Below are 26,871 nucleotides of genomic sequence, written 5' to 3'. Positions count from 1 at the left end.
TGAGCAACATTGTTGTTACTCACAGAGGTCTTTTCTGTTGTACTACCAATAACAGCCTGCTGGTCACAGCAGCATTTGTGCATTGTAGATACTTGTGGGTGGGGTGATACAGTGGCTAAAGCAGTGAGGTAGGGTAACAAGAAGGCTGCTGGTTCAAACCTAGCAAAGAATTGGTTGTGTAATGAAACACTGTCAGCCAAGGACTAGAAAACAACTAGAATTTACTGTTTACAAATATACACTTGATTGTGACAGCTCCCAGTTGTTCAGACACTCAGGAAAACTGTTTTTTAGATCAACACTTTATACAAAATTATCTGAAAATGATGTGTATATGGGATTCTAACGCACAGTCTCCAAAAAGACTCCAAAGGTCTGTTTTATTGCTGGATCACAGATTATTATCATTGACAGATCGCGGGTCATCATTATCATCTCTGCTCTAGTTAGACCTGGTTTTCATGCAGGCATTGCATAAACCTTGAAATAATAAATGACTACTTTTGTTTTTTTTGCATTATTTAAATATTCTAATTCAGTTGACTGTGAGGTGCGGTTTCATTCATTAATTTCTAATAATTATCAAATTATTATTAAATATTTAATGGTATTTTATACACGGATTATTAATATCTATTATTTATTTTCTGATATATTATTCTGATGTTTTGATATTCAGATTTTTTTTTTATACTTTTAGTTAGCAATAGGTATTTTAAGGTGTCCTTGTTACATATTACATGTACTTAATATTATAATAACAATAAATGATGCATAATTATATGCAAGTAACCCTAGACCAAACCCTAATCCTAACCCTAACCATACAGTACATTTAGTTAATTAATACTACTCAGTACATAAATGTATAATTACTTTGTAACAAAGACACCTTAAAATAAAGTGTAACCGAGCAACGTATTAAACTGATGTAAAAGACTTTCACATTACTACAAAAAAGAGGACAATTTCTAATAAATGCTGTTCTTTTGAGCTTTCGATACATCAAAGAATTCTGTAAATCAGTGTATCAGTTTCAAGAAAAATATAAAGTAGCACAACTGTTTTCAATATTGATAATAAAGAGCAAATCATATTAGCATGATTTCTGAAGGATCATGTGACACTGAACAAATTATATTTCAAGTTTATTTTAAATTTTAATACTTTTTCTTTACTGTATTTTTAAACAAATAAATGCTTGGTGAGCATAAAAGACTTCTTTCAAAAATATTTGTAAAATCTTACCAACCTTAAACTTTTGAACAGCGGTGCACATAATAGTTTACAGACAGTTGGCCCATAAGTTCACCATAAAAAATAAAAATATTTTTTTTTTAGAAAAAAATATTTTCTCACTGAAAATGAATCCCTTCCAGTTAACTGTCAATGTGAACACCTTAAATCACTCTGAGTAAAAGATATCTGCTAAATGAATACTGATGTTTAGGATGGAAAAATCCAACCTAACTTTAAGACAACAGAACAATCCCTTAAAACATCTGCAGATCTGTGAGTAGTGTTATAAATGCACCAGACAGATGATTATTTAGATCATCTTTATGTTTAACATCATTAAAGAGAATCTACCCTCTGTTCTTCTTCCCAGCAAACGTGTGCGACGACGAGCTCCTCCTGTGTCAGAACGGTGGCTCCTGTATCCAGAACCAGAAGTGCATGTGTCCGCCCAGCTATAGGGGTGTTTTGTGCGAGCAGCCACGCTGCCAGGGCGAGAAAGGGTGTGATGGCGCATCGGCCTGCTACCTCAGCACACTGACGCTGCTGCTCTGCCTTCTAGCCAACAGCCTGCTTAAAGCCAGCGCCTAGAAACCCATCTTAGTCCTGATATCGATCCTAGTCTACGCAGGCTAAAGGGCTGAACCCTGCGGACGGAGAGAGAGAGAGTGGCCTGAACCCGTATGGACCCAGGCTCACGGTGCTGAAATCGTTTTTGGAAATGGCGGCGGCTGCACTTGGGGTCAAAGCGCCTTCATGTGACGAGCAGTTTATTGCTCGCCTACTAGCATCACTGATCACCTGAACTTTATACCAAAAACAGAATAAAAACAACTGAAGTTCAGTTTCAGCTCACTCTACACAAAACAATACAGAAAGCAGAGAAATATATAGATGCGGTTTCATTTCCTTTGCATTTCTACTTTCTCTGTAGTTTTGACGCTCACTGAGGTACAAGCACTGCACTTAGCTAGCTTGTTTTAACCAACAACAAACGGTCGATATCACGGAAGCCTACTTATGCCAAGTTATTCTTCTTCTCTTGAAGACTTGTTTTTACATTTCCTTTCATTGCTGCATTTTTCTTGCATTTTATTGTCATTGAGGTTGTAACAAGTAGATGAAAGCGATGGAAAAGATGTTTAATTGCCGTCCTGCTAGTATGAGGAATGAATGTCTCTATAGCTTGTGTTTGAGATTGCGTTTATGGAATGTAGAAAGAGGTTTTAAATTGTCACACTGAACAAATATACATAGCTATATCGGTCTATCTGAAAGGAAATATGAAGTATTGTATATTATGATTAGTATTATTTCAATATTTTTTGTAGAAATTGTTATTTTTGTTGAGTAAATGTTACCATTGTGAAGACATTGCAGCCTTTATTGCAGTGCATACAGTATTCACACCATGGTAAAACTATATTTGATGATACATCAGAGTGCATCTCTAATATATTTGGAATATTTCTCCATTCATATCATTATATTTGAATAAAGCATAAACGGTTCATTACATGCGCAGCTTTAGCTCAATGTAACCTGCACATCATCTTGTTACTGGCATGTATTCATCAGTGCAGATATGAACATTCAGGACTGCTTATTAACACATGATGATAAGAACATTCCTAAAGCACAAAGTCCCACAAACCCCAAATAAATACTAGCTAATTATGAAGCACAGAAATAAAAAAAATGCATCGTCAATCAACACCGTTAGAATGGCCATTCAGATGAACAATTAAAAATTCTGCACACTATATCACGCAATCAGGTTATTTTTCAAATAATTTTATTTTCCTTGCGCGAGTCTCAAAGAAATGCCAAAATCTTTAGCGGGCTCATGGGCTTTTTCATGTATTTCATATTTACAAATGCTTTACATTCATAATGAGCCAGGGTAAATAAAATACTATCAATAAATATTATAAATGAATAAAACATGACAATCAGAAAGCATAAAGAGATGTGAGTGAATTGTCTTTCTTTAGACTCTGTCCTTCTGTATTCATATGAAAGCTTTACAGTTAGTGCCTGCTGCAGCATTACACCGACACAAGTCACGGCAGCTAATAAGGGTAATTAATATCAGGCCTTTTTTATTCCTTAGAAAGTTTCACAAGGTGAATCAGCCGTATATATATGTCTACAGATCCAGAATCAAATGTGCTGAGTCGTTTGCATTGCTCTAAGCACCTGCACTGAAATAAATAAATAAACCCATAATAACACACAACTTGAGTCAGCAGAGCTTATGCCAGGTGGAGACTTTTGCTTTCTGGAAACAAATAAATAATGCTCTATCCAAGCGTGAGTTAAATACAAACTACTCACAGAAATAGATTGCATGCTATATAACATACAACGTATTATGTAATTAGCACTGGAAATGCCAATTGGGGTTATTGCTCATTTATGATAACTTTATAATTTATGAAAGCATTTTTATACCTACTTTAGGCTATATACAGTAGCAGACTTTCAGAAATATGCTCTGAAAAAACTAACATGATGGAAATAAAGAGTTAAAGTTAGTCATTGACAGTTTGCTTACATGAAGTTGTCAATTTGAAGTTAATTTTGAAATATTTAAAGCTTGTAGTGTTGATATTTATAGAATAGTATCAGTCAGCATGGAATGTTTTAAAGTGATAATACCTAAAACATCACAAAATTCATCAAATCTTTTGCTAATACTTGAGGTGTTGTTCATACAATAATGTCACTTCCTAGAGGATGACAGGAAGGAACTAGTTTTGGCTAGATTAAAGGGATTGATTATAAATTAAAACCCAGAACAGAGTTAACATTTGAGTCATAGGTTCCCCATTTTATTCTTATGGGATGAAATACTTCACATATAAATTTGAATAAAAGTTGCTGTGCTTTTAAAACATTTAATTATTATTATTATTAGTTTTAATTATTATGATTAATTAAAACTAACACCATAAAAAATTTAAATAAACTAAATATTAACAAAACAAATTTTACTTCAGCTAGTTTAAATTTCAATTTATTTAAGTTTGTATAACTATGTATAAAAACTATATAAAAAAGTAAAATGACAAAACCAATGAAAGGTCTAAAATAAAATACAACAGAAAATAAAAAGTGAAAGCTCAAAACATCAACATAAAATTTCTAAATTTTAATAAACTACAACAGTATCTAAAAAAATACTAGAATAACACTGATTACAAAACTGATTTTTTCCAATAGAGGAAAAAAAATATATATATTTCCATTTTAGAAGTGTAAAGGGGTACACCAGCTCAAACCAAAGTTTAAAATGACTACAATTATTTAACATAATTGTGACAGTAATAAAAAGAGCTAAATACTCTCACTATTTAGAAGTGTCTGCGGCATGAAAATGATCTGAATAGTAGGAATGATCCTGTAACTTTAATGCTCCCTGCGTCCCAATGTGCATACTAACCACCCTAACTGCCCTAAATAGTATTGAAAATTACTACTATTACAGAATTTAGGATGGGTAGTGTGCACATTGGGACGCAGAAACTGTACTCTGCCTTTTTAAGAAAAAGCGTGATGTCATAAACATGCGACTAAATGTCCTGTGCGCTTGTTTAGCCGGTGGGACTAACTCAAATGGATTATGTAACTGTAAATAACTGTACTTTATTCATTTAATTTAATTAACTGTATTTATTAAGTGTGAATGATGCATCGTGTTTTCTGCTCGCGGTGGGTTTTATCCGGTCTGTCAGTGACCGCTGGCATAGGCATCGGTGCCACCTTGACAGCAGCCGGCGATCGCTTTAACAAAATCCGGGATACGAGTCACAGCGGCGGACTTCTGGAGCGCATACCGGTCATCCCGATCCCGAGCGTCGACGCAGCCTCAGAGATTAGCCCGTACCAGCCGGGACAGCTCGCTGTAAGCAGATCCACAGCTGTGATGAAGTACGGCTTCCCTTCCCTGTCCAACATCAAGAGCAGAGAGTCTTACGTGACCTCATACGACCCCAGAAACAGGACCGCAGCCTGGGTCATAGAGCAGCTCAGCGCCGAGACAGTCACCGGGACCTCGGACAGAAAGTTCTGCGATTTTAAAGAGGACGACTCGGTTCATGTTTACCACAGATCGAGCAATGCGGATTACAAGGGCAGTGGGTTTGACAGGGGTCACCTGGCCGCAGCAGCCAATCACAAATGGAGTCAGAAAGCCATGGATGACACCTTCTACCTGAGCAATGTGTCACCACAGGTGAGCTCTTACTGCAAGCAGCAGATAAGGAAGTACATTTCAAATGACCCCCCCCCCCCCTTAGATGATATTAATAATCCATTTTTACAATGCCACCTATAAATATGTATTCTATGTAACTTATTTTTAAATATTAATTTATCAGTTATTTATTTAGTATTAATAATTGAGACTAATGAATTTATATAACTGTCAAATCAATTAAGAGAAAAGTATTTTAAATATATATATAAAAAGAACAAAATGTGATATTAATAATCAATGTTTAAAATGCTACCTATAAATTATTTATTATTATATTGAACTATATGCGTTATATGCGTATATATATATATATATATATATATATATATATATATGTGTGTGTGTTAATAATGTTTAAAATGCCTCTTAAAAAGTATTTAAATTATTTTTTTTTACTAGTCATTTTAGTATTAATAATTAAATCATTATTGAATTTATATAAATGTCAATGTCAATGATGCTTTTATATATCAGAAAATAAAAAATAGATATTAATAAACAAACACTGTTTAAAATGCCACCTATAATAATTAAATTTATTTGTAATATTTATTATTTGTTTATTATCAGGAGTTATTGAATTTATGTCTAATCAATAAAGAAAAAATATATAAATTTATTATGTTAAAAAGACACCTATGACGATGAATTTAACTTATGTTTTATTTATTAATAATTGCTTCTTAATAATTAAAATTAAACTTACTGGATTTATATAAATGTCTAATCAATTATGAGTTAAAAAATAAATTTGTTTTGGTTATTAACATTCTTCATTCTGTAGTATTCACATTTTTACTCATTAATTGAAAAGGAAGTAATTAATTTATATAATTCTATGTGTAGGTAAGAACTAAAGAGTAGGGTAGATTTCCATGAACACCTTATTTTATACAATCCATAAAACCACCAATAATTTAAAGAGTTTGCTTATGTTATTTTACTATTTGTAATTATGGCTGTTAATGCTGCAGATATCTTTCCCCACAGAATCCTCATCTAAACCAGAACGCATGGAATAACTTGGAGAAATATTGTCGATCTCTGACCAAGCATTACCAGAATGTCTTTGTGTGCACTGGACCACTCTACTTACCCCGGTAAAAGCCTCTCATTATGCTCTTGAGAAGCACTGCTCGAGATATTTCAAATTAGCCACATGTCTGAAATCAACATATGTGAAACTATTTAATCAACTGATATTTGAATAAATTAATAGAACCTAATATTTCCCTCCCTGTACCTACAGACAGGAACCTGATGGGAAAATGTATGTGAAGTATCAGGTTTTGGGAAAGAACCATGTAGCCGTGCCGACTCACTTCTTTAAGGTGGTGATTCTGGAAAAGCCAAGAGGAGACGTGGAGCTGCGGTCCTATGTTATGCCCAATATGCCAGTCGATGAGAAGATTCCACTAGAACGCTTCCTGGTTCCCATCGAGAGCATCGAGAGAGCGTCCGGACTGCTGTTCGTACCAAACATCACGAAGAGGACCAGCAGTCTGAAAGCCATTACTGCAGGCTAGTGAGGAGTTTATAGTGGTTACTGAAGGGGGAATGGAAATTACCTCAAAAAAAAGTTTCATTATGTCACTGTCAAACATTTATAAAGTTACCAGGGACATTATTTAATTTTCAGTATATGTGGAAAAACTACTGAGACACATATATCAGTTACTGGCACAGGCTGACTGTCTAATGCTGTATTGTTTAATAGGAGAGATTTTGCATCATTGTTTTAAGATGTCAGCCAAAATCAGGATTTTTAACCGAGCCGAACCTCTGTGTGAAATGAGATTTTAATTTCAACTGTGAAATGTCATTTGTGCTACTGGAAATAAAACAAATCTGTAATCCTTAAATCATATTTGTGTTTTTCATTCACCTTTAAAGATGATTCAGAAATGAATGGCATTTAGAAACTGTTTTTAATCCTCTTAAAATAACCTAAATTCATGATTGTCAACACATAAAAAATGCAAAAGCCCATAATTTACCATATATTTGAAGTATAGGCTACAATCTACAGTGTGTATGAAGCAACAGGCCTGGAAATAAGACATATTCAGGATGAATTTAGTGCATAGAATTTTAGAATTTAATGCATATATGCTATTTTTCTACCTTCAGAAAAATCAAATCTAGATTGTCAATATGATTCAGTTGATCAACATCATGAACGCTATAAACCGGATCAATATCCTATATCTATATACATTTACAATTACAAAAACTATGTGCACATCCTAGATGGCACTATGGTCTCAACAACATTGTTACATTTTAAAAGAGACTATAATTGTACCATTATGAAGAGGTCAAGGTTTGGGCTAGCATGGTCCAGTTAGATATAATTACACAAAAACATTTTTCTCCATCGATTTACATTCAAAAGTAGCAGCGTATTCTTATGAAATAAAATGGTTTTGCATTATATACAACACAAATATTTCATTTTATTACATTGTTTTAAAGAAAGATGTTAGTGATGACACTGATGGACAAATACTTTGCTTTTATTTTGAATGGCACTCACTGAAGTGCACCCATCTTGACAATGGCATTCTACATGGATATATACATTCTGTCCATAGCATTTACTTAACTTTACACAGGTGAAACAATATATATTTTTCTCAACAACAGTATTTTTCTTGGACTGTACAGTAAACTAACAAATAAAGTAAGAACCTTGAAATAGCTAAATAAAACTTTAATAATTCTAGAGGCAATTGTACATGAATTGCACTGAACATTTTCTTCAACACAAATGAATTCTCATATATTGGTATGTCTTCTGATCATGTATGTACATGTGGCAAAACCGTCAACGTAGCTCTGAAACATACATACAAAAGACGTAGAGGTAAAGCAGAAAACACTGGAGATTTTACATGGATTTTGATATACAATTATGCCAAACAGGAAAAAAGTTGTCTTCCTTTAAATGAAGTGACACTAAGTAGCAGCCCTTTGACTTTCACATAACGTGTTAAGGGAGTTAAAAATTAAAGTGTTTTAATGTGCCATACACTATTGCTTTCAAACGTTTGTTACAGAAAGTCCAGTCAAAGATGTGGTCACATTATAGGAATTTCTGCAAAAGTTCACAGGCAAAAAAAGAATAATGTGAGTGATACATGAAGCCTAACTCGCACAGAAGTCACTTTCAAACCAAGCAGCTTTCTGTTGGTCAGCATCGGCGACACGATCAACCTGAACCCGTTGCAAACTGGGAAATCTTTCGCCCACACATGAAATTACTGATTGCTTTTGTAATGAATGGATTTTGCCTGTGAAAATGTGCCTAACAGTGGTTACTGAGACCTCACTTTAAGTCTTAAAAGTGAAATATGTCATTTCTGCATCACTAGCTTAACCATCTGCAACTGTAAAAACAATGAATGTTTTCTAGGTTTCTCAAACTCAATTGTTTGAATAAACAGACAGTCCTGCCTTCAACCTCACACCAGTGGTATTGTAAAATCTGGAAAAAAATCTTCAACTTTAAAGAAATGTAAAGTCACCATGAAACCAAAATGGTCAATTCTTATTTTTTATGGGATATTGCAGTGTTTACTATAAATGACTCATTATTATTATTATTATTATTTAATTCATGCGTCCTCATGTGCTCTCCCCTTGCAACGACATCTCTTCTCTTCTCAGATGTGATCACAGCAATTAGCAAACATTCCAATCAATTCCCCATCAACAAAATCAAGTCCTACATTTTTTCTCGTTCAATTAGCCATTTCACCTGGATATTAAGTCGTCAAGTCGTGACGTATTGTCAAGTATGGTGACCCATACTCGAAATTGGTGCTCTGCGTTTAACCCATCCAAGTGCACACACACAGCAGTGAGTAGTGAACAAATGCACACACACACACACCGTGAACACACACCCGGAGCAGTGGGCAGCCATGCTGCAGCGCCCGGGGAGCAATTGGGGGTTCGGTGCCTTGCTCAAGGGCACCTCAGTCGTGGTATTGAGGGTGGAGAGAGCGCTGGACATTCACTCCCCCCACCTACAATCCCTGCCAGCCGGGGACTCGAACCCGCAACCTTTCGATTATGAGTCCGACTCTCTAACCATTAGGCCACGACTTCCCCTGATATACGTCACAATTCATAGTTTTCAGTCACGTGACTGGCTGGAAGGACCCACCCTGGAGGGCAAAACATCCATGGATCTGCAGCGCAAGCCTGTCAATTTTCCATCCATTTCCAAGCCACAGATATTTAGATTACCTCTCAAAAAATTTAAATAAAATAAATCAAAAGATATGTGGGAAAAAATACAAGTTTTGGCCATTTGCCGCAATATTTCAATCACTAAAAACATCGGGACATTCAAAAACGTTTCATGTGAAAAACACTTAAAGTACCTAAGTGTATTAAAGGAGTGATATGAAAATATCAAAAACAGTATACACCCTATTGATGATACTGTTCATACTTTGTACAGACAAGCAGATTATCCCAGAATGCAATGCGTGTTTTCTTTATAATGGATTTCTATGGGAAAAATTTCATGTGAATCTTTGCACATTGTGTTTATATTCTGGGTTCATGTGCCTGCCTGTACAACATATGCATCATTAATAAGGTGTATATGGAATTTAGCCTTAATAATATAGTAATATAGTGTCTTACTATATTAATACAAGCCTCATAAAAATAACTTGCGGTCAGTGGCGGAAAGCTGTGTTTTTACCCTCCAGGTGGGCGTTCCTGTAGGGCTGTGACGTCACGTCAAAACTATGAATACGGAAAAGATGAGCTCAACTTCTGTTCTGTTCACACTCAGCATTCAAACTTCATCAAGTACATTAATTTTGGGGTTAAAACAACAAATATAGCTCAATAAATAAACTAAATTTAAAACAAATTAAAAATTCAATTGCAAAATACAGTTAAACAGAGCATACTTTCTTTCGAGCTTGTATGATAAATAAAAAAATATATCTAGCGAAAACAGAGAATACTAAAAAAAATGGAGACGTCTGATATGACGTTTATACACAAAGTGGTTTGCCCTTGCAGTTTTTCCAAAATTATTGTCCCAAATAAACTGATGTAAATATTTATACATAAAGAAACACAGACAGTCTTCAAACTCTTCTCCACAAACCTGATTTGAATAAAGTTCAGTGAAGCTAAAACAGGTTCGCCTGATAACTGGAGCAAAGGGTCTGTCAGCAGCAGGGTTGATGCAACTATTGCCGTGCTACTCGTTTGATGCAAACTGCATCTGAAGAGCAGAAAACATCACAACCTTTAAGTAAAAAACCAGCCACGTACCCTTCACACATCAACTCAAGTGCTGAATGCTATAGGCTTTGTTCTTGCTGCTCTGAATAGCCTTTATAACAAGTCCACAGAAGCAGGTTTTGGTTAAAGGGTCCATTCTAATGCTATAGAAAGTGCATTGAGTGGAAGAAAGACATCATAGGGGACACACACCGATTGTACTGTAGGTACGATGTTGGATACGGAGTCTAATACTGGCCAACCGCAAGCAGTATGAGGACGTTTATATCCACGGTGTTGATAGCAGAGGGGTTAAAGTGTGTCGTCATCGTCTTTGCCCTGTCTAGAAGCAGCACCTGAATATACAATCAGAGCTTACATTGTTTTGTTTTTCTTCTAAATAAAGTACAGCAGACCTCAGCACACGAAATACACACTGTACCAAAAAAAGAAAACCTCTTTTCTCTGAAAAGCCCATAAAAAAACTATATACATTGAGGCGCGTCACCTCTGTATAGACTAAAACGTTATGCACATACCAAAAAAGTATGCAACAAAATGCGATGTTTAAAAGTCCTCTCTTTAACCTTACAAAAAAAAGCGAGCTGTTTGTGCTACTGCTGCCCTGGAGTGACGCAAGCAACAAAAATGGTAAGAAAAGGATGTTTACATGAAAAGAAAGCCCGAAAATAGTGTTTCAACAAATAATTACATTATTATCATGCCTAGTCCAATCAAAAGGTGTATATGCAAAGCTCAAATCTAGAGATGATACAGAATCTGGTCACGGCTTACATCGGGTGACCGAGCGGCTCTCGTGACAAGGGCTATGAATGAAGCATCATGGGACATCTTTGCGTAGCTAATAATCTAAAAGGATTCACAAAGACACATTAGCCTTTATATACTGAGTGAAAAAACAACATTGTGCAACTCTATTCAATTCATTCCCAAGAGTTATTTTTGACCCAGTAGGCCTACTAGGGACTTTGTGGAGTCAATTGAACCCCGCCGTATTGTAAGAGAGTTACCCATAGCCCTTGTCCTTCACTAGACCCTTAGGCCTGTGTTGTGTGTTTGTGTCCATGCTAGCAGTTGCTGCTGTTCCGAAATTCACCGTTTTCCGTGATCTGCAGCTTGGTAGGGTTGGTGGGAGAGATGCCGTTCCTCGTTTGCATACTATAACGATCCTTCAGCTGAGACAGAGCGCTCATTAGCCGGGAGTTTGCGGCGTCCAGGGATGCGATTCTCTTCTCCTGTGGGGAGTGACCATTAATGGAGGTCAGATAGGAGAAGGTGATTAACAGTGCATGATATTTAATGTTTAATTAAAGTCTTTCTACTCCGCAACGGACGCAAGGTGACTGGCACTCTCTAGTTTGAAATATTTCAGACTAATTACGGCGTCTAAAAGCCATATAATTAATTCACAGTTGAAATTAAAATTCATGCGGTGATAGCAGTAATCGCTCCTTGTCTTTATAAAATAAATCTATGATTTAAACAGTCTTTAATGATTTTGATGAGTGCTAAAGTGAATACACAGTGGGTGGTTTTATGCTCATCAACCTGTTTACAAGAGACGCTGATTGTCCCCGGAGGACATGGGCGTTCATCATTAAACTTTCAGATACATTAACACCATTAAACCTCAGAGACCAGCTCGCAACATCATGCTGAAATCTGAACCAAACACAAGGGGGTGCTATGACCCTGCAAATGAGTCAATCCAAACATCCGAGACCATTATTTGTTACCATTACCATTGCTGTGTGACCAAATAATTTTAGTCTCTCATTTTAGTCTCTCATTTAATATGAGTTCATTAAACCACATAATAATTATACAAAAATTTGCTAAATGCTGTTTAAAGTAGTTTTCGATGGAGTATAGTCTTTTTTTTTACTTAAATTAAGACTCTGGATCCAATAGCATAAGTTGAACAACATCATGAAAACTATTTGATTACAGCAAACATTGCCTTGGCTTGAAAATTAATTTATTTAAAAAATGTAAATGAATACATAAATGAAGACATATAAATGATTAGATATTTAATTCACCTGGGCTTCGATGATTTTCTGTTTGGAGTCTACAATTGCTTGCATGTCTGAGTGATCTTTCTTCAGCTCTTCTTCAACTGACATCAATCTGGAACATAAAATTGCCACATCCATGGTTACGCTAAAGATGTTACTTAAGGATGCATAAAATTTCAAACATTACATTTTGAACCCTAATGTAATTTCTAATGGATCACCACTTATGGGGTTTGAACCTACAATGTTTCAGTTTCTAGATCAGCTCTTTAACCATAAGACCACACCAAATCTTCACCTGGTGATGATGCTCTTCATCTGGTGCTCTTTCTCATCCTGCTGCTTGCGTAATCTCTCTTCCGTGTCCTCAAGCCGGGCTTGGTACTCCATGAGCATCTTCTGGGTTTGGTCGTCCTGGCTCTTCATGCGAGATTCATACTCCTCCAGCTTCTTAGCAGAAATACGCAGCTTCTCCTGCAGGACAGCAACCTCCTGCTGATACTGAGGAGGAGAAAGACAGAATGAAGAGCTCTAATAGCAGGATTAGAGAGCAACAAAAGCTGTGTAAAGAGGGAGTTCTCTGGTGTGTATGGCTGTGGTTTGAAATGCATATTACACAAACAGAGCCCTGCTAATCATCCCGTATCTGTCTGCTAAGCCTAGGAAATCCAGCAAAGCTGTATGAAATATATCTAAATAGGTGCTACTGAATATTTCAAAGATGAATTTTTCATGTGTTTTGGGGCAGTGCTGTAGCTCACAGTAGAGTATGCTGCTAACAACACCAAGGTCAACTTGAAATCAATGTGTCTGCCACATGCATATATGCGCATTATTTCACGTTATTTTCACTTGAAAAAATATATTTCTGTCATATCATCTCTTGGAGGGTTTAGCATGGTAATGTACATGACAATGTTGATGTGTTTGGTCTTGGCGGAATAGATCTGCTATGCTGCTGTGGCAGAGCAAGTACAGAGACTTGTTACTGCCAATACATCCACAGACATGCTGCTGTGAGCATGTAAGAAATACTGCTGCTGCACATGAAATAACCCATTTATAGCATGCATGAATCACCAATAGCAGATCTATACAGGTGGAGGTTTCTGGAGCACACTGCAACTGCAACAGCAAGCACTAGCCAAGCCCATTGGCTGCTGATATAAAAGAGAACCAATCAGCTATGCCATGTTATAATGATGTCATTATGTCAGATTGAGTTAGACCTATCGGACAGCACCATCTAGAGTTTCATGACAGAACTTTGTATTTATAAGGCTTGTCTTTGTTGCATTGACTAGAAATAAAGATAACTTAACATTTTTAGCTCTTCAAGTATATTGATCTTGTTTTTGGGATGTTGATTGTATATTTTATTTAAAAAATAAGACAGACATACTAATTTAGAAAATCCCTTTTGCTTCAGGCAATTCAGAAACTAAGAAAGTGCTGCACCAAATGTTTTATGCAGCCGTTCGGAGAAGAAAGTTTTTGAGAACTGACTCTTGATAGTCTCCATCCTGAGATTCTGCTTGGTTAAGGGCTTATAGATACAGAAACCCACTGCTTTATAAATATGTGAAGACTTGGAATAATAAGCCTAGTTTTCTGTGTGATTTTTCGTCTTGTGATTTTGCATCTAGACTAAAACACTGTTGTGCAATAAGCTACATTCCCTGTAGAGGATTCAAGCAATCTTCACAGTATCACTTACATTAACAGCCTCAAACAGCACAGATGCAGTGGGGTTCTGCTGAGGGAGAAGCTTGATTATGTGGGTGTACACACTCAGTGCACTCCGACGGGCTCATTATTCATTAAAGAGCAGGGGGAAAAGACGGCAGACAAGCCTGAGCCAGGCGTCTGCTCTCCACTATGGCAGTATAGTGATTTGAGCCTGTCCTCCTAAATTACAACACTACAGAGATCAAAAGTCAGCTTTGTCTCTAGAGTCCGTTTCAGTTGTGGTCTTGCTCTTCCGACATCTACCTGTCTGCAGTTTGACATCCACAGTCCTTGTATCAGTTTAGGACATGATGCAGTGACTAAGCAACTGGATCTGAGCCTAAAATATCCTCAAATCTGGGTGCTCAGGAAACAAAAAATTTGGACAATTCTGTGTTTCTTGGAAAATGGTTTAAAATGTTTAAGATAGCCATTTACACTATGTTTAAAAGTTTGGGGTCAGATTTGTAAATATTTTTTGACAAGTCTCATTCTCACAAAGGCCATACTTATTTACTATATTTATTAATAATATTATTATTTATATATTTATTATTATTACAATTTAAAATAACTGTTTTCTAGTTTAATATATTTAAAAAAGTAATTTATTCCTAAATTTTCAGCAGCCATGACTCCAGTCTTCCATTCTACAGAAATCAGTCTAATAAGCTGATTCAGTGCCCAAGTAACATTTCTTATTACTATTAATGTCCAAAACGTTTAATATTTTCTTAATACTTTTGTAAAAACTGTGATTTTCCATTTTTAGGACTCTCTGATGAAAAGAAAGTTCAACAGAACAACATTTATTTGAAATATAAATCTTTTATAATATTATAAACATATTCACTGTCACTTTTGATCAATTAAATGCTTCCTCGCTGAATAAAAGTACTACCAAAAAAATAAAACCTTTTTTGAATGACATTATAGAAAATGCTGAGCTAATGAATATTATTATTTTTTTTACCCTATTGGTCATTCCAGGAAGGTTACCTAGCAACGTCAGCATGACTGTTAATAATATTCATAAACATGTCCTCACAAAAAGTCCATTATGTTCCAGAGATGACAAATAGTGAAACTAGCTAATGTATTTTATAAGAAATCATCATTCTCTGTGAGCGCTTCCCGTCTGTGTGCCCATGGGAGGCCAGTTTTGATCACACAAACAGTAAGCCTGTTGCATTTCTGCATATACTGCTGTTTTTCGTGCTGCCGAGCTGCAGGATGAGGTCTCATTATTACCTTTTCAGTTGGTGTGAGATCCTCCTTGTTTGGAAAGTCCTCCCGGTGTTTCGAATCTGGGTCAATTCCCTCCTGCTCCAAATATTGCACATTCATATTCAGCAGCCACGCAGCAGTGCGGTCCAATGCATTGGGATTCACAGGAGATGGAGCCTAATAAAAGTTCATTCAAACACACACACAAATAAATACATTATTGTATCATAATTAGCCAGTCTAACATCTATATGACTCTCAAATTTGTTAGTTTTCACTCATACACAGAAACAAGTGCCTTAAAACGTTTCAAGGTGACAACAACACTTGTGCTTGCTAGGAAAAACATTTGATAATTTTTTTAATGAAGATTCATTCCACAGACATCAAAGTAACAGTCTGGACAATGCGAGCAGTCATTTAATCACTAGCGCAGTGCTTTTGCTCCAGCAGTTAATTCTGCTTATCTGCTCCGTTACTTTCGCTTTGACGGCGAGAAGGCTGCGTGTTCGTCTCAATCTAAGAGCCTCGTTGATTGTAGCGATGCACCAAAAGACTCATTAACCCCTGAGAGATCCGAGTGCCAATTTGTTTTAAGGATATCAGCCGAGTGCTAGCTAATTTAGTGGTATCTAAATTAGCTATGGGAATGTAGCAACTCACGGACCAAGTGAGATATAAAGGATGTGATTGGTTTTAAATGATATCTCTTGAGAACATGGACATTTGAAAAGTATCTTTTTCTTGATTGTAACAATAATAACTATCATTAGGTTTAACATTTCTGAAAAAAAATGTGAACGGCACCTACATTGCAAAACCTGCTGCCATAATGGTAGTTGTTAGTGTGTTAGAGTTCGGAGTGCTTTTTAGTATGTTGGTTGCTAGGATTTTCTGTTGGGTTGCTAGGTGTTTGCTTATTAGGACAACTCAAGAAGAGCAGACCCTCAATACTTAATGATATTTTGATCTCCAGATTCAAGATTCAAGATTTTTATTTGTCACATACACAATTATACAGGGTATAACCAGCAGTGAAATGTAGGAAATATAACTTGGGTCTCATCTATTTTATTTTCTAACACAGTTTATTGTCCAGGCATATTTTTAATTTTGAAATGTTTGAATATTTAATTTTGCACTAAAATGTTATTTTCATTGAGTACAATTTTAGCCAGTCAAACTGACTAAAATCAATGCATATGACATGATAATATGTATGATTTAGTAAAATTTAAAGAGTATTATCATCAAAAGACAAAAAGAAAAAAAAAAGTGTAAAAATGAACTCACTTGTTTGTGTAGGGTGCGCTGTTTAGATTCTGGACTGTCCCCTTTGGAGGACGACGACTGCTGCCTCAGTCTGGTGCTGCTGCTTGGCCAATCAGGAGATGATGACATCATACTTCCACTGGAGGGGCGGGGGTACGGTGCGGTGTTGAGCATGTTGGGCGGAGTGCGGCCCCTTGTGATGGCTGGAGGGGGCTGATCTATCCGGCGCTGTGGCCCCACGCTGCTCTGGCGTGGAATGTTGGCTTGGTGTTGGGGCTCCGTGAGGGACAGCTGTCTGCGGGTGAACTCTCCAGAACACCGAAGGAACTCGTCCCCGCTGCTGCCCCCTCCGCCGCTGGCCCCTGTGCTGGACTGGCTCAGGAATGGGTGCTTTGACCCCACGGTAGCTGCTTCCTCTGCGTTACTCTGGGAGCCGATGGAGCTCTGGCATTCAGATCCCGAATCGGCCACCGCACGGGGCAATCCGGCAGCCATCTGGTACACGGGGTTCTGGAACGAGAGCGGGGCAAGCAGCTGGGACCTCCCCGGGGCGGTTTCTGTGCTCGGTGTAGTGGGGGTCTGACCTGCCCTCCTCAGGGTCGGACCGCTGGGCGTGTTGCCCTTGACGGTGCGGGTGGTCCACACTCCTGTGCCCTGCCCCACGGATGTCTGGCTGTCATTGATGGGGTCGCTAAAGGAGGTGTTAGGAGCGCTCTCGAGGGAACGACTGTCCTGCAGGTCCACCATTGACAAGCTCTTGCTGCCGTTGGGGATCTGAACATCTGGCTCGTTGGCCTCCGAGTAACTGGAGCTGCGGGCAGGCGATGGCTGGATCACAGAATTCTTCGTTACGAAAAACAGATCCTTGTTTTCGGGAGTCGGTGAGGGCAGCCGAGTAAAATCCACCAACCTGTCCAAGTGGCAGCGGGACAAAATGAAAATCAAAGCCGTCCTTTAATTTAAATCAAACTCATTGTTTGCCAATCCAGCTCTTTTGCATGGATAATGGATGTGTGTGTGCTGATGTGACAGATCACAGTCCAAACAGTGTACTTTGACAAAACATGTAAACGAAGCTACATTAAAATATGTCTGATTACTGTGCTAGAGAATAAACCACCCTGAGGAAAAGGATGAAGAAAAGGAAAGTATGAACAATGTCTTGCTTTGGTGCTCTTTAGTCAAAACAAATCTGTTTCTAATGGAGAAACTGGCCATGTTAACTGCATGCATTGTATTGCCAGTTTCTATATTTACACTATCGTTCAAAGTTTGGGTCAGTAAGATTTTGTTTGGAGAGAAATTAATACTTTAATTCAGCAGTGTGTGTAAATGGACAGTAAAGACATTTTACAAAATATTTATTTTTTAAATAAATTCTTTCTTTTAAGCAAAGAATCCTAAAAATAATGTATAACGGTTTTCTGAAAAATGTTAAGTGTATTAAATAATAACTGTTTTCAACACTGATAATAATACGAATTGTTTCTTGAGCACCAAATCAGCATATCAGAATGATTTCTGAAGCATCATGTGACACTGAAGACTGGAGTAATTTTACTGTATTTTTGCAGAGCATAAGAGACCTCTTTAAAAACATAAACAATCATAAAGACCCAAAACTTTTAAACAGTAGGCTACTGTACATTCATGCATTCGACAGATGCTTTGATTCAAAGTGACTGACTGTGCATTCAAACAGTATGTGTAACTGAACCTATGACCCTGACGTTGCTATTAATATGCTCTGCCAGTTGAGAAAATCAACGCCACACAGATAGTTAGATAGTAAATAGGTAGTAAAAGATCTGAAAACTAACTATTAAAATGTGAAGATATTATCAGATGCAAGTAATCTTCTTTGAAAGCACAGGGTGATCAGTCGAGCAGCAAGAGAAGATGTGGCATTTTATAAGAGCCTTGCTTGGGACACACTTGGAGATTTTTTAAAGTTTTCAGTTTTTAAAGCATTTTCAGTTTATCGGCTCCTCAGTTAGAAGCACAAGTAATGCAAAACAAGACTGTCTTTTAGCTTTCCAGTTAAATTAGATATTTCTTATTACTTTTGGAAGGACAATAATATGCAATCTAGACTAGGCTGAAACTGAAAAGTCTGGCAATGTAAAACAAAAGACTCACCCTGTGATCTCACTGTCCATGACCATTTTCTGCAGACCGGTAGACAGGCTGCTGCTGGGTAGAGTGGGGGAGCCCACACGCTCGGTGGGAGACGACATGGGGGCTCCGGTGGGGTTCGTCAAGGCCGAATTCACATCCCGCAGGATCCGTGCTAAAGGACCCAGCTTAGTGATAGTACTCTACAACACAATACAAAACGGTGAATGACTGGATTTATACTTGATAGAGCACTGTGAACTCACTCTGTTGTGTACAGGCAATATATTACTACAGCAAAAACTAAAAGAATATTAGCATGCTATTCCATTACAGTTTGAAGCAGACAAGAGAGGCTGTGCTTTACAGTGATTTTAATATGTTAAATGGGTGCTGTTAGGTTCAGCACAGGTGGAATGTGAATCCTAATGACCAAATGTCGGTGTAAATCTGTACATTTCTATTGATGGTGCACAATTCATCCTAACCGCAATCTGAATTTGAAAACTATAACTATTTTATGGTTTCTAGTAAATGGTGTGCATATATTGTCAAATAAATCTGGCATTGTGTACTTCAATGATTGTTGGCTGTTTGATGCATTGCTTTTATCCAAGTTGCTTTGGATAAAAGTGTCTGCTTAATGCAAATATAATGCTTAATGCTTAATTGCAATGTAAATGCAAATATCAGCTATTTCACATTTGAGATCACTAGCTTTGATTGTGGCTCATCCAGTCAGATTTCAGAGCCAGTTTTGTCTGTATTTTATCTGTAATAAAAATCCATTCTCTTCAGATAATCACTTGATAAACTAAATTGAGCTCTTTGTAATTTTTCAAAATCTACTATTTTTTGATCTCAAACTAGAGAAGTGATGGTAAGATTTTCTGGGAGAAAAATTATATTTGTTCAATCACAGGAATTCACCTGATCGAGTTGTGAAACGGCTTCTGACAGGAGAGAATGGAGAGTGGAGAGTTCACGGCCCAGGTCAACATAACCCTCAAAGCCTGCTGTGTTTGAGATGGTCTCCGGGTTGGAGATCTCCAGCAAGAATCGCTGCATGTTGGTCCATTCGTTCTCCAAGAATTGATTCATGAAGGACATGTACTCTTCCTTACTGCCAAACCTACGACATAAAACACAGTAAATACAGTTTACTCTGATGAAAATGTACCATCCACAACAGTTTATCAGTATGTTTACATAACTAACTGCAACCACAGAAGTATAATTCATTAAACTCACGATCAACATCAAATTTCATTGTCATTTCAGTAACATGTCATGTTATAGCTTAATGATGTAACTTTTTGATGATAAATATATATATATATATATATATATATATATATATATATATATATATATATATATATATATATATATATATATATATATATATATATATATATATATATATATATATATATGACCCTGGACCACAAAACCAATCATAAGGGTCAATTTTTGGAAATTGAGATTTATACATCATTTGAAAGCTGAATAAATATTCCATTGATGTATGGTTTGTTAGAATAGAACAATATTTAGCTGAGATAAAATTATTTGAAAATCTGAGGGTGCAAAACAATCTAAATATTGAGAAAATCGTCCTTTAAAGTTGTCCAAATGAAGTCCTTAGCAATGCATATTACTAATCAAAAATTAAGTTTTGATATATTTACGGTAGGAAATTTACACAATATCTTCATAGAACATGATCTTTACTTAATATCCTAATGATTTTTGGCATTAAAGAAAAATTGTAAATTTGACCCACACAATGTATTGCTGGCCATTGCTACAAATACCTGTGACTTATAACTGGTATATCCTTTATTTGCATGAACAAATACACTCACTTGGTGAAGTTGGCGAGGTTTTGTGTCACTTTGGCGATAAGCGTAAGTGTCCGGGCGGTGCGGTCGTCTGGATATTCCTGCATGAGGCTGAAGAGTGAGGGTGACATGATGGCAGGACACAGGAAGCGCAGGAAAAGAGATGCGCTGATCAGGCGTTCGCTGATATCCGGTCGTCCTCGGTTGCTGCACTCCTGCCTCCAGGATGCAAACACTTCCTTGAGCTCCCGAGGAAACACGCTGGAGTGGAAACACAACAAAATGAATTGACTAGAAAATATCAGAGCGAAAAATATCAGTATACATGTCTGGAACAACATGAAGGTGAGTAAATGATGACTTTAAACCAGTGAGCTGAAATCTTGTCTAGCACTGCTGAGTAAGTGTTTAGTAACAAACGGGCCCAAAAACAACAACACTCCCACTCAGTTCTGCATTCCCACATCGAATCACATTCGCCGTGTGCATTTAATTAAGTGTTAACAACACGGGACGGCATCCTCTCCCACAACACTTTCACTGCTACACCCTTTAACCGTTACGCCCGCCTTCAATTTTCACATCACCGCTGTAAGGATGTCCCATGCTGTGGCCTCTAGCTCACCACAATCTGCCATTTAAGTTGCTCTTTTTAAGACAGGGAGACATAAAAATGGTGCATAACAAACCCTGGCAGAGTTAGACACAACTTATCAAGATTCTGTTTAAAATACTCCTCAAAGGGAGAAAAATTACATTCCCCCGATAGAATATCTTGCACTAGGCCATTGCAGGAGGGAGTAATTTCATATCTCAGCATGCTTCTGCAGATACGTAGGTAATAATTGAGGAACAGCACAGTCTCTATGAGGACAGATGGAGACCTCTCCCTTTTTATTAATCTTACTATGCCAGGCATCATGGGCTTTTTGGAGAAATTACAAAATTGCTAATTCAGGATCTGCCTAGAAATAATTGAAAAGCAGACGAATACCCTTTGTAAGTCATAATATTCTTGCATGTTTTTAGTAAGTATTTACATTTATGCATTTGATATATGCTTATCATACAAAATGACTTCCATTGCATTCAAGGAATATATATATTTTATCAGTTCCTTGACTGCCTGAGATTCAAACCATGACCTAAACAGTGCCTATTATTAATATATACAGGTCTGTCTGTCTAAGGGTGTAAGTGACATTTTTGGTGAAATGGGGAAATATATCAAATGAAAGCTTTTAATGAGCTCTTTCTACTGGCAAAAGTACTGTCATCCATGAGTGTACAAATTTTTATTATAAACAACTGAAATCAGTACACAAAGTCAGATCAAACTATGGTAAAATTATTGTTTTGGCTCTCCTGTAAAGTTGGTGAGATGTCATTTACGCCTTTCTGGCTCTCACCCCTCGATATATACACACACACACATACAGTATATATATATATATAGTTCAAATATCGCTGGCAACTTACTTATTCAAAAAGTATAATTCAACTTTATTTGGTGTACTACGTGTGCACAATGCACATTTTTTAATATTAAGAAATGTGCATTGTGCACACATAGTACTCCAAATAAATGTGTTTTAACATCACTATAGCTGAGGATTGTATGATCTTTGAATAATATCGGCCTTTAAACGCAAGACAATTAAAGTTTACCTAAAGTATACTTGCAATAGTTCCACTTTAGCACAAGCAAATATACTTAAGTATATCTTTATTTGGACTTCAGCACCACTTCTGCACAATTAAAGTGCATTAAGTACAAAATTAGTTGTTCCAGTTTAGCAGACCTTAAGTATACCAGGTTAGTATACCAAAAGTACAATTGCAGGGTAATTTTATTAAATACATAAATATGTAAATGTATTTGTAGTAAACTTAGCATAAAATAAATGTAATTAAAATTTTTGTATATTTAATTTTTACTAGGGATATAAAAAGAAAATTCCCATAAATCTGTCTATGCCAGGCAGTTGAGATGAGCTGTGTGTATACGCTGATGGTGAATTACCAGTAAGAATTGATGATCTTGCAGAAAGCCAGCTCACAGCACATCTTGAGGTTGCTCTGGTGCTCATGCAGGTCACTGGCGGAGCACTTAGATGGATCCACCTCACAGTTCTCGTCTGACTCATACAGGGCTTTGATGAACTCACCTGGGATGAAGAAAGTAAACAATGCGGAAAACCTCATTTAGCACAGACAGCACTGTACTGCTGCTTATGTGTTACGATTTGAACAAAGGAATTATTATTATTAGGAATTAATATTACTTCTGCAAAAATATTTAAAAAAATGTACTCATCAGATGAGATGCCTAATAAAAGCTGATTATTTTACAGTTCAAAATAAACACCATCTTTGAAGAATGTGCAGTAAATGTTTAGAGACACTTCAATTACATCACTTGAATCAACTGAAAATTGAAAGAAAGATTTGGTTTAATTTCGTAAGGCACATAAATGAATTGCAACATTTCGTAATATGAAACTTTGCTGTATGTAAACTGCATCACTTTCTCACAGATAAACTTTTGAAAGTATTTTCCCAGCATCATACAAACTCTTTTGAGGGAAACCAAGCCTTAAGCTTTCTCTCCTCACTCGGCTTTGCTCCCATATTCGACTTGATATCTTAAATAATTGAACAGAACTTCAAAAACACAGACTACACACAAAAAAGCAGTAAATTATTGATTATATATTCTCTCACAAGCATATTTGATGGTCTGCAGAAATTGTAAAGAAAGTATTGCACCGCTTTGATTTGAATGACAATTTTCACAGAAATGTATACACAAAGTCAGTATGTTTTTAGTTTTTCACCTAAAGCATCCTGAAGGTACTTCTGTCCCACTAGTTTCAGGTACTCCTCTATAGCTTTAGTAGCCAGTGTGTTCTCACGGAATATGAGATGCTCATTGTCTCCGCACCGATCCACCTCAGACATCATCAGATCTGTCAGAAAGTCCTGAGGGAGACAAAACATTAAGAAGTCTTTATTGATGAGCACAATTTCTAGAGATAGACTTTAACTGCTTGAAAGCTTAGTTTAAATTATAACTGCTTTCCCTTGACTCTCATTTGTCAGATAACAAAGTTTCACCCAAACTCATCGGTCGAGCAAATGTTGCTGTCTGATTCTGGCTGATTGGGATACATCAATGTTTTCATACCTTATCAGATAATTCAACTATATTTAGAGTTGTTTTTGCATAGGAAACTGACAAAAATGGCACACAAATCATGCTGGCATTAAAACACACAATAAAACTCTGTGTTTGTGTCGACTCTGCAGCTTCTGGTCTGTTTCCTCCTTTCTTTCCCCATCTGCCCATCTTTGATCACTCTGTTTTTGAAGTCCCACATTTGATTCTGAACCATCCAGCAAATGCATCTGATGGGCCGGATGCAAGGGTTTTTATTTGGAGTCCAGGAGACACACAGCAGCTCCAGTCAGAGATTGTTCCAGATTGAGATGGTTATGGATATGCAGCAGGGGAGATGACTCATACGCAGCGATACCGTATTGATTGTGGGATAATGGACATTGTATAGTTCAGCGAGGTCTTGTAATACTCTTTGCCTCACTTCCTGTTTTTCCTCTCTCATGATGCGTATCTCATGTCTCGGCTCTGCCTTCTCTGCTTCTGTAATCGGTTTCAGCTGAGCACATCAAGACCTCAGAAGCCCATGAGTAAACATGCTAATGATTTGTTCTCATATGGCCGACGTGAGAGGTCTTTTATAGTCTATAGGCTTAATTTACATTCAAAATATAATTTACATTCGGAGCTCCAAAATGTCCAAAAAGCACAATAAAAGAAGACTTGTGCACTATACTAAAAAACTCACGATCACGTAAAAACCATCTAATATCTTGAGATCATTTTAATTGTTAATAGTTGAAAATTTTAGATGATCAAGATCAAGTTAAGATTTCAGAGCTATGTCTGATGGGAAGATCTTAAGTGAATAATGACATCATCTATGCACTTTTTCTGTTGCACAGGAAGTGTAATTTACTTAATTGCAATTCTAAGATATTTAACAGGTAATGGCTTTGTGGGAAATTAAGTTATTTCACCTCGATCCATAAATCTGCCTGTCTGTCATTAAAAACTATAAACCTTAAAACTTCAAGACTTTTTTTTTTTTTTCAAATTATTGATGAAAATCAGGTGGTAAGGGAAAAAAGTATTACAAGAAGACCAAAGATATCAGCATATTTTTTCAAATGAAAATAAAGCTATTAGGTTTAATTGGTCATTAGGTTCTTTTAATTATTAATTTATTAGCTCTAGTAAAATGCAATATTTAAAATACATTTATTTCATACTAAGTATAGTTCAAATCTACTGACATATTTACTGACATACTACTAGAGACTTACTAATATAAAAATTATAATTCAACTTTATTTGGAGTATACTTGTACACAATGTACATTTCTTAATATTAAGCCTAAAATGAGTTTTAATGTCACCACCTTGGTCATTGACCAATGTCATCACAACATTGGTCATTATATGCAAGATATTTCAAGTGTACCTAAAGTACACTTGTAATAGTTCCACTTTAGCACAATCAAATATACTTCAGTATATCATTAGTTGGACTTCAGCACTACTTCTGCATAATTGAAGTGCATTAAGAAAAAAATTAGTAGTTCCAATTTAGCAGACTTTAAGTATACCAAAAATACAATTGCAGGGGGTATATTTATTAAGTACATAAATATGTAAATGAATTTATAGTATACTTAGCATGAAATAATTTAGTATATTTATTTTTCACTAGGGAGGTTTATGAGTTTGAATGAATTTTAATCCAAATTCTAGTTTCAATTATAATTATAAATATATCTAATATAATTATATATATTATATAATTTTATTATATATAATAAAAATATATTTGATTCATTTCATTAAAAATAAAAAACACTAAAATTTCATTTTCAGCACATTTTAATACTAAAACGCATTCTGCTAGTTATATAATTATACTGCATATCCATGTTGTATTTTTCACAATAATTACAAAATAGAAAGATACCATAAACAATATTAGTGATAAAAAGGAAAAATGTGTTCATTTCGTCCCCAAACATGTCCGAAATTTTCATATGCGTTTTTCTGTTGTTTTTTTTTTATTCATCATCCTTTCCTATCAAAATGGTTGCTACGGACGCAAAAACGCAGAAAATCGAACTTGGTCTGAATTTTTTTATTATGGATGAAAGTTTCGAAGGCAGTGTGTAAACGTGATTGACACAACATGAGGTCGTAGTTATTTTTAAATGTGGGAAAATTTCAGACGAGAATTTCGGACTCAGTGTGCAAAGACCTTTAGTCACCAAAGAATGATAATTAAATATGACATAGCAGAATTGCATTGATGCTGTCAGATACTTAAAATGTGTTCAAATTGTATTGTTTAAGAGGCATTAAATTGCTTCTGACCTGTATAAGTTCCATGTGTTTAGCATGGATAGATTAAGGGACCAGTACGAGTTCCCATGGTAGTTCATGTTGGTCTAGGATGCATATGGATGGCATACACCATCAGAACATATGATCCCATCCCACCAGCATCAAAAACACAATCTGGTCATAAGCTATGTAATGCAAGAGAGATGAAGGATCAATGTGGGTGGTGCTGTGTTACTGCTGTCAGCAGAATCTCCGTAAAGGACATGGGCGTGTGTGTGTGTCTACAGCTGGCCGTGATTTCTGCTGATGCCCTGGCGTTGGATCAATGATCTGTAGCAGATGTATGACTGTGTTTTGAGAGATAGTGTCTGAGTCATTATTGCATGTCTCTACAAGCACCCTTCTGAGGATTCAGTCTCCTAAGCAGGTGTCTGCAACAATCTAAAC

General features: G+C 36.4%; 3 protein-coding genes across 3 annotated transcripts in view; 2 read left to right on the top strand and 1 right to left on the bottom strand.

Moving 5' to 3' along the window:
• LOC306848313 (netrin-G2-like) overlaps nt 1-3,199 on the top strand; it is a 69,929-nt gene extending 66,730 nt beyond the window's left edge. Inside the window, exon 8 of the mRNA XM_079382779.1 lies at nt 1,610-3,199. Coding sequence (XP_079238905.1) covers nt 1,610-1,827 — 218 coding nt within the window. The 3' untranslated portion in view covers nt 1,828-3,199. The remainder of the gene's footprint in view (nt 1-1,609) is intronic.
• Nucleotides 3,200-4,796: 1,597 nt separating this feature from the next.
• On the top strand, nt 4,797-7,356 carry LOC306848314 (endonuclease G, mitochondrial-like). Its single transcript, XM_079382781.1, has 3 exons — nt 4,797-5,473; nt 6,488-6,597; nt 6,747-7,356. The coding sequence occupies exons 1-3, from the start codon at nt 4,925-4,927 to the stop codon at nt 7,021-7,023; spliced, it is 936 nt and encodes a 311-aa protein (XP_079238907.1). The 5' UTR covers nt 4,797-4,924; the 3' UTR covers nt 7,024-7,356.
• A 640-nt stretch (nt 7,357-7,996) lies between these two features.
• LOC306848311 (disabled homolog 2-interacting protein-like) overlaps nt 7,997-26,871 on the bottom strand; it is a 98,369-nt gene continuing 79,494 nt past the window's right edge. The window contains exons 9-18 of the mRNA XM_079382777.1: nt 23,816-23,960; nt 23,002-23,146; nt 21,003-21,239; nt 20,065-20,266; nt 19,159-19,337; nt 17,041-17,929; nt 15,772-15,924; nt 13,091-13,293; nt 12,817-12,904; nt 7,997-12,009 (exon numbers count right to left, since the gene is read on the bottom strand). Of these exons, the coding sequence (XP_079238903.1) occupies nt 11,842-12,009; nt 12,817-12,904; nt 13,091-13,293; nt 15,772-15,924; nt 17,041-17,929; nt 19,159-19,337; nt 20,065-20,266; nt 21,003-21,239; nt 23,002-23,146; nt 23,816-23,960 (2,409 nt within the window). The 3' untranslated portion in view covers nt 7,997-11,841. The remainder of the gene's footprint in view (nt 12,010-12,816; nt 12,905-13,090; nt 13,294-15,771; nt 15,925-17,040; nt 17,930-19,158; nt 19,338-20,064; nt 20,267-21,002; nt 21,240-23,001; nt 23,147-23,815; nt 23,961-26,871) is intronic.

The sequence above is a fragment of the Barbus barbus genome, assembly GCF_936440315.1.
Source record: "Barbus barbus genome assembly, chromosome: 28".
Taxonomy (NCBI): Eukaryota; Metazoa; Chordata; class Actinopteri; order Cypriniformes; family Cyprinidae; genus Barbus; species Barbus barbus.
Note: the sequence above shows the minus strand (reverse complement) of the source record. Positions and strands in the feature narration are given on the sequence as shown.

What these genes read in the sequence shown, in the direction of transcription:
- LOC306848314 (XM_079382781.1), top strand. Translation starts at nt 4,925, where the DNA reads ATGATGCATCGTGTTTTCTGCTCGCGGTGGGTTTTATCCGGTCTGTCA. An exon ending in TGAGCAATGTGTCACCACAG is followed by an intron (nt 5,474 to 6,487) that starts GTGAGCTCTTAC and finishes CTTTCCCCACAG; the next exon opens with AATCCTCATCTAAACCAGAA. An exon ending in GGACCACTCTACTTACCCCG is followed by an intron (nt 6,598 to 6,746) that starts GTAAAAGCCTCT and finishes CTGTACCTACAG; the next exon opens with ACAGGAACCTGATGGGAAAA.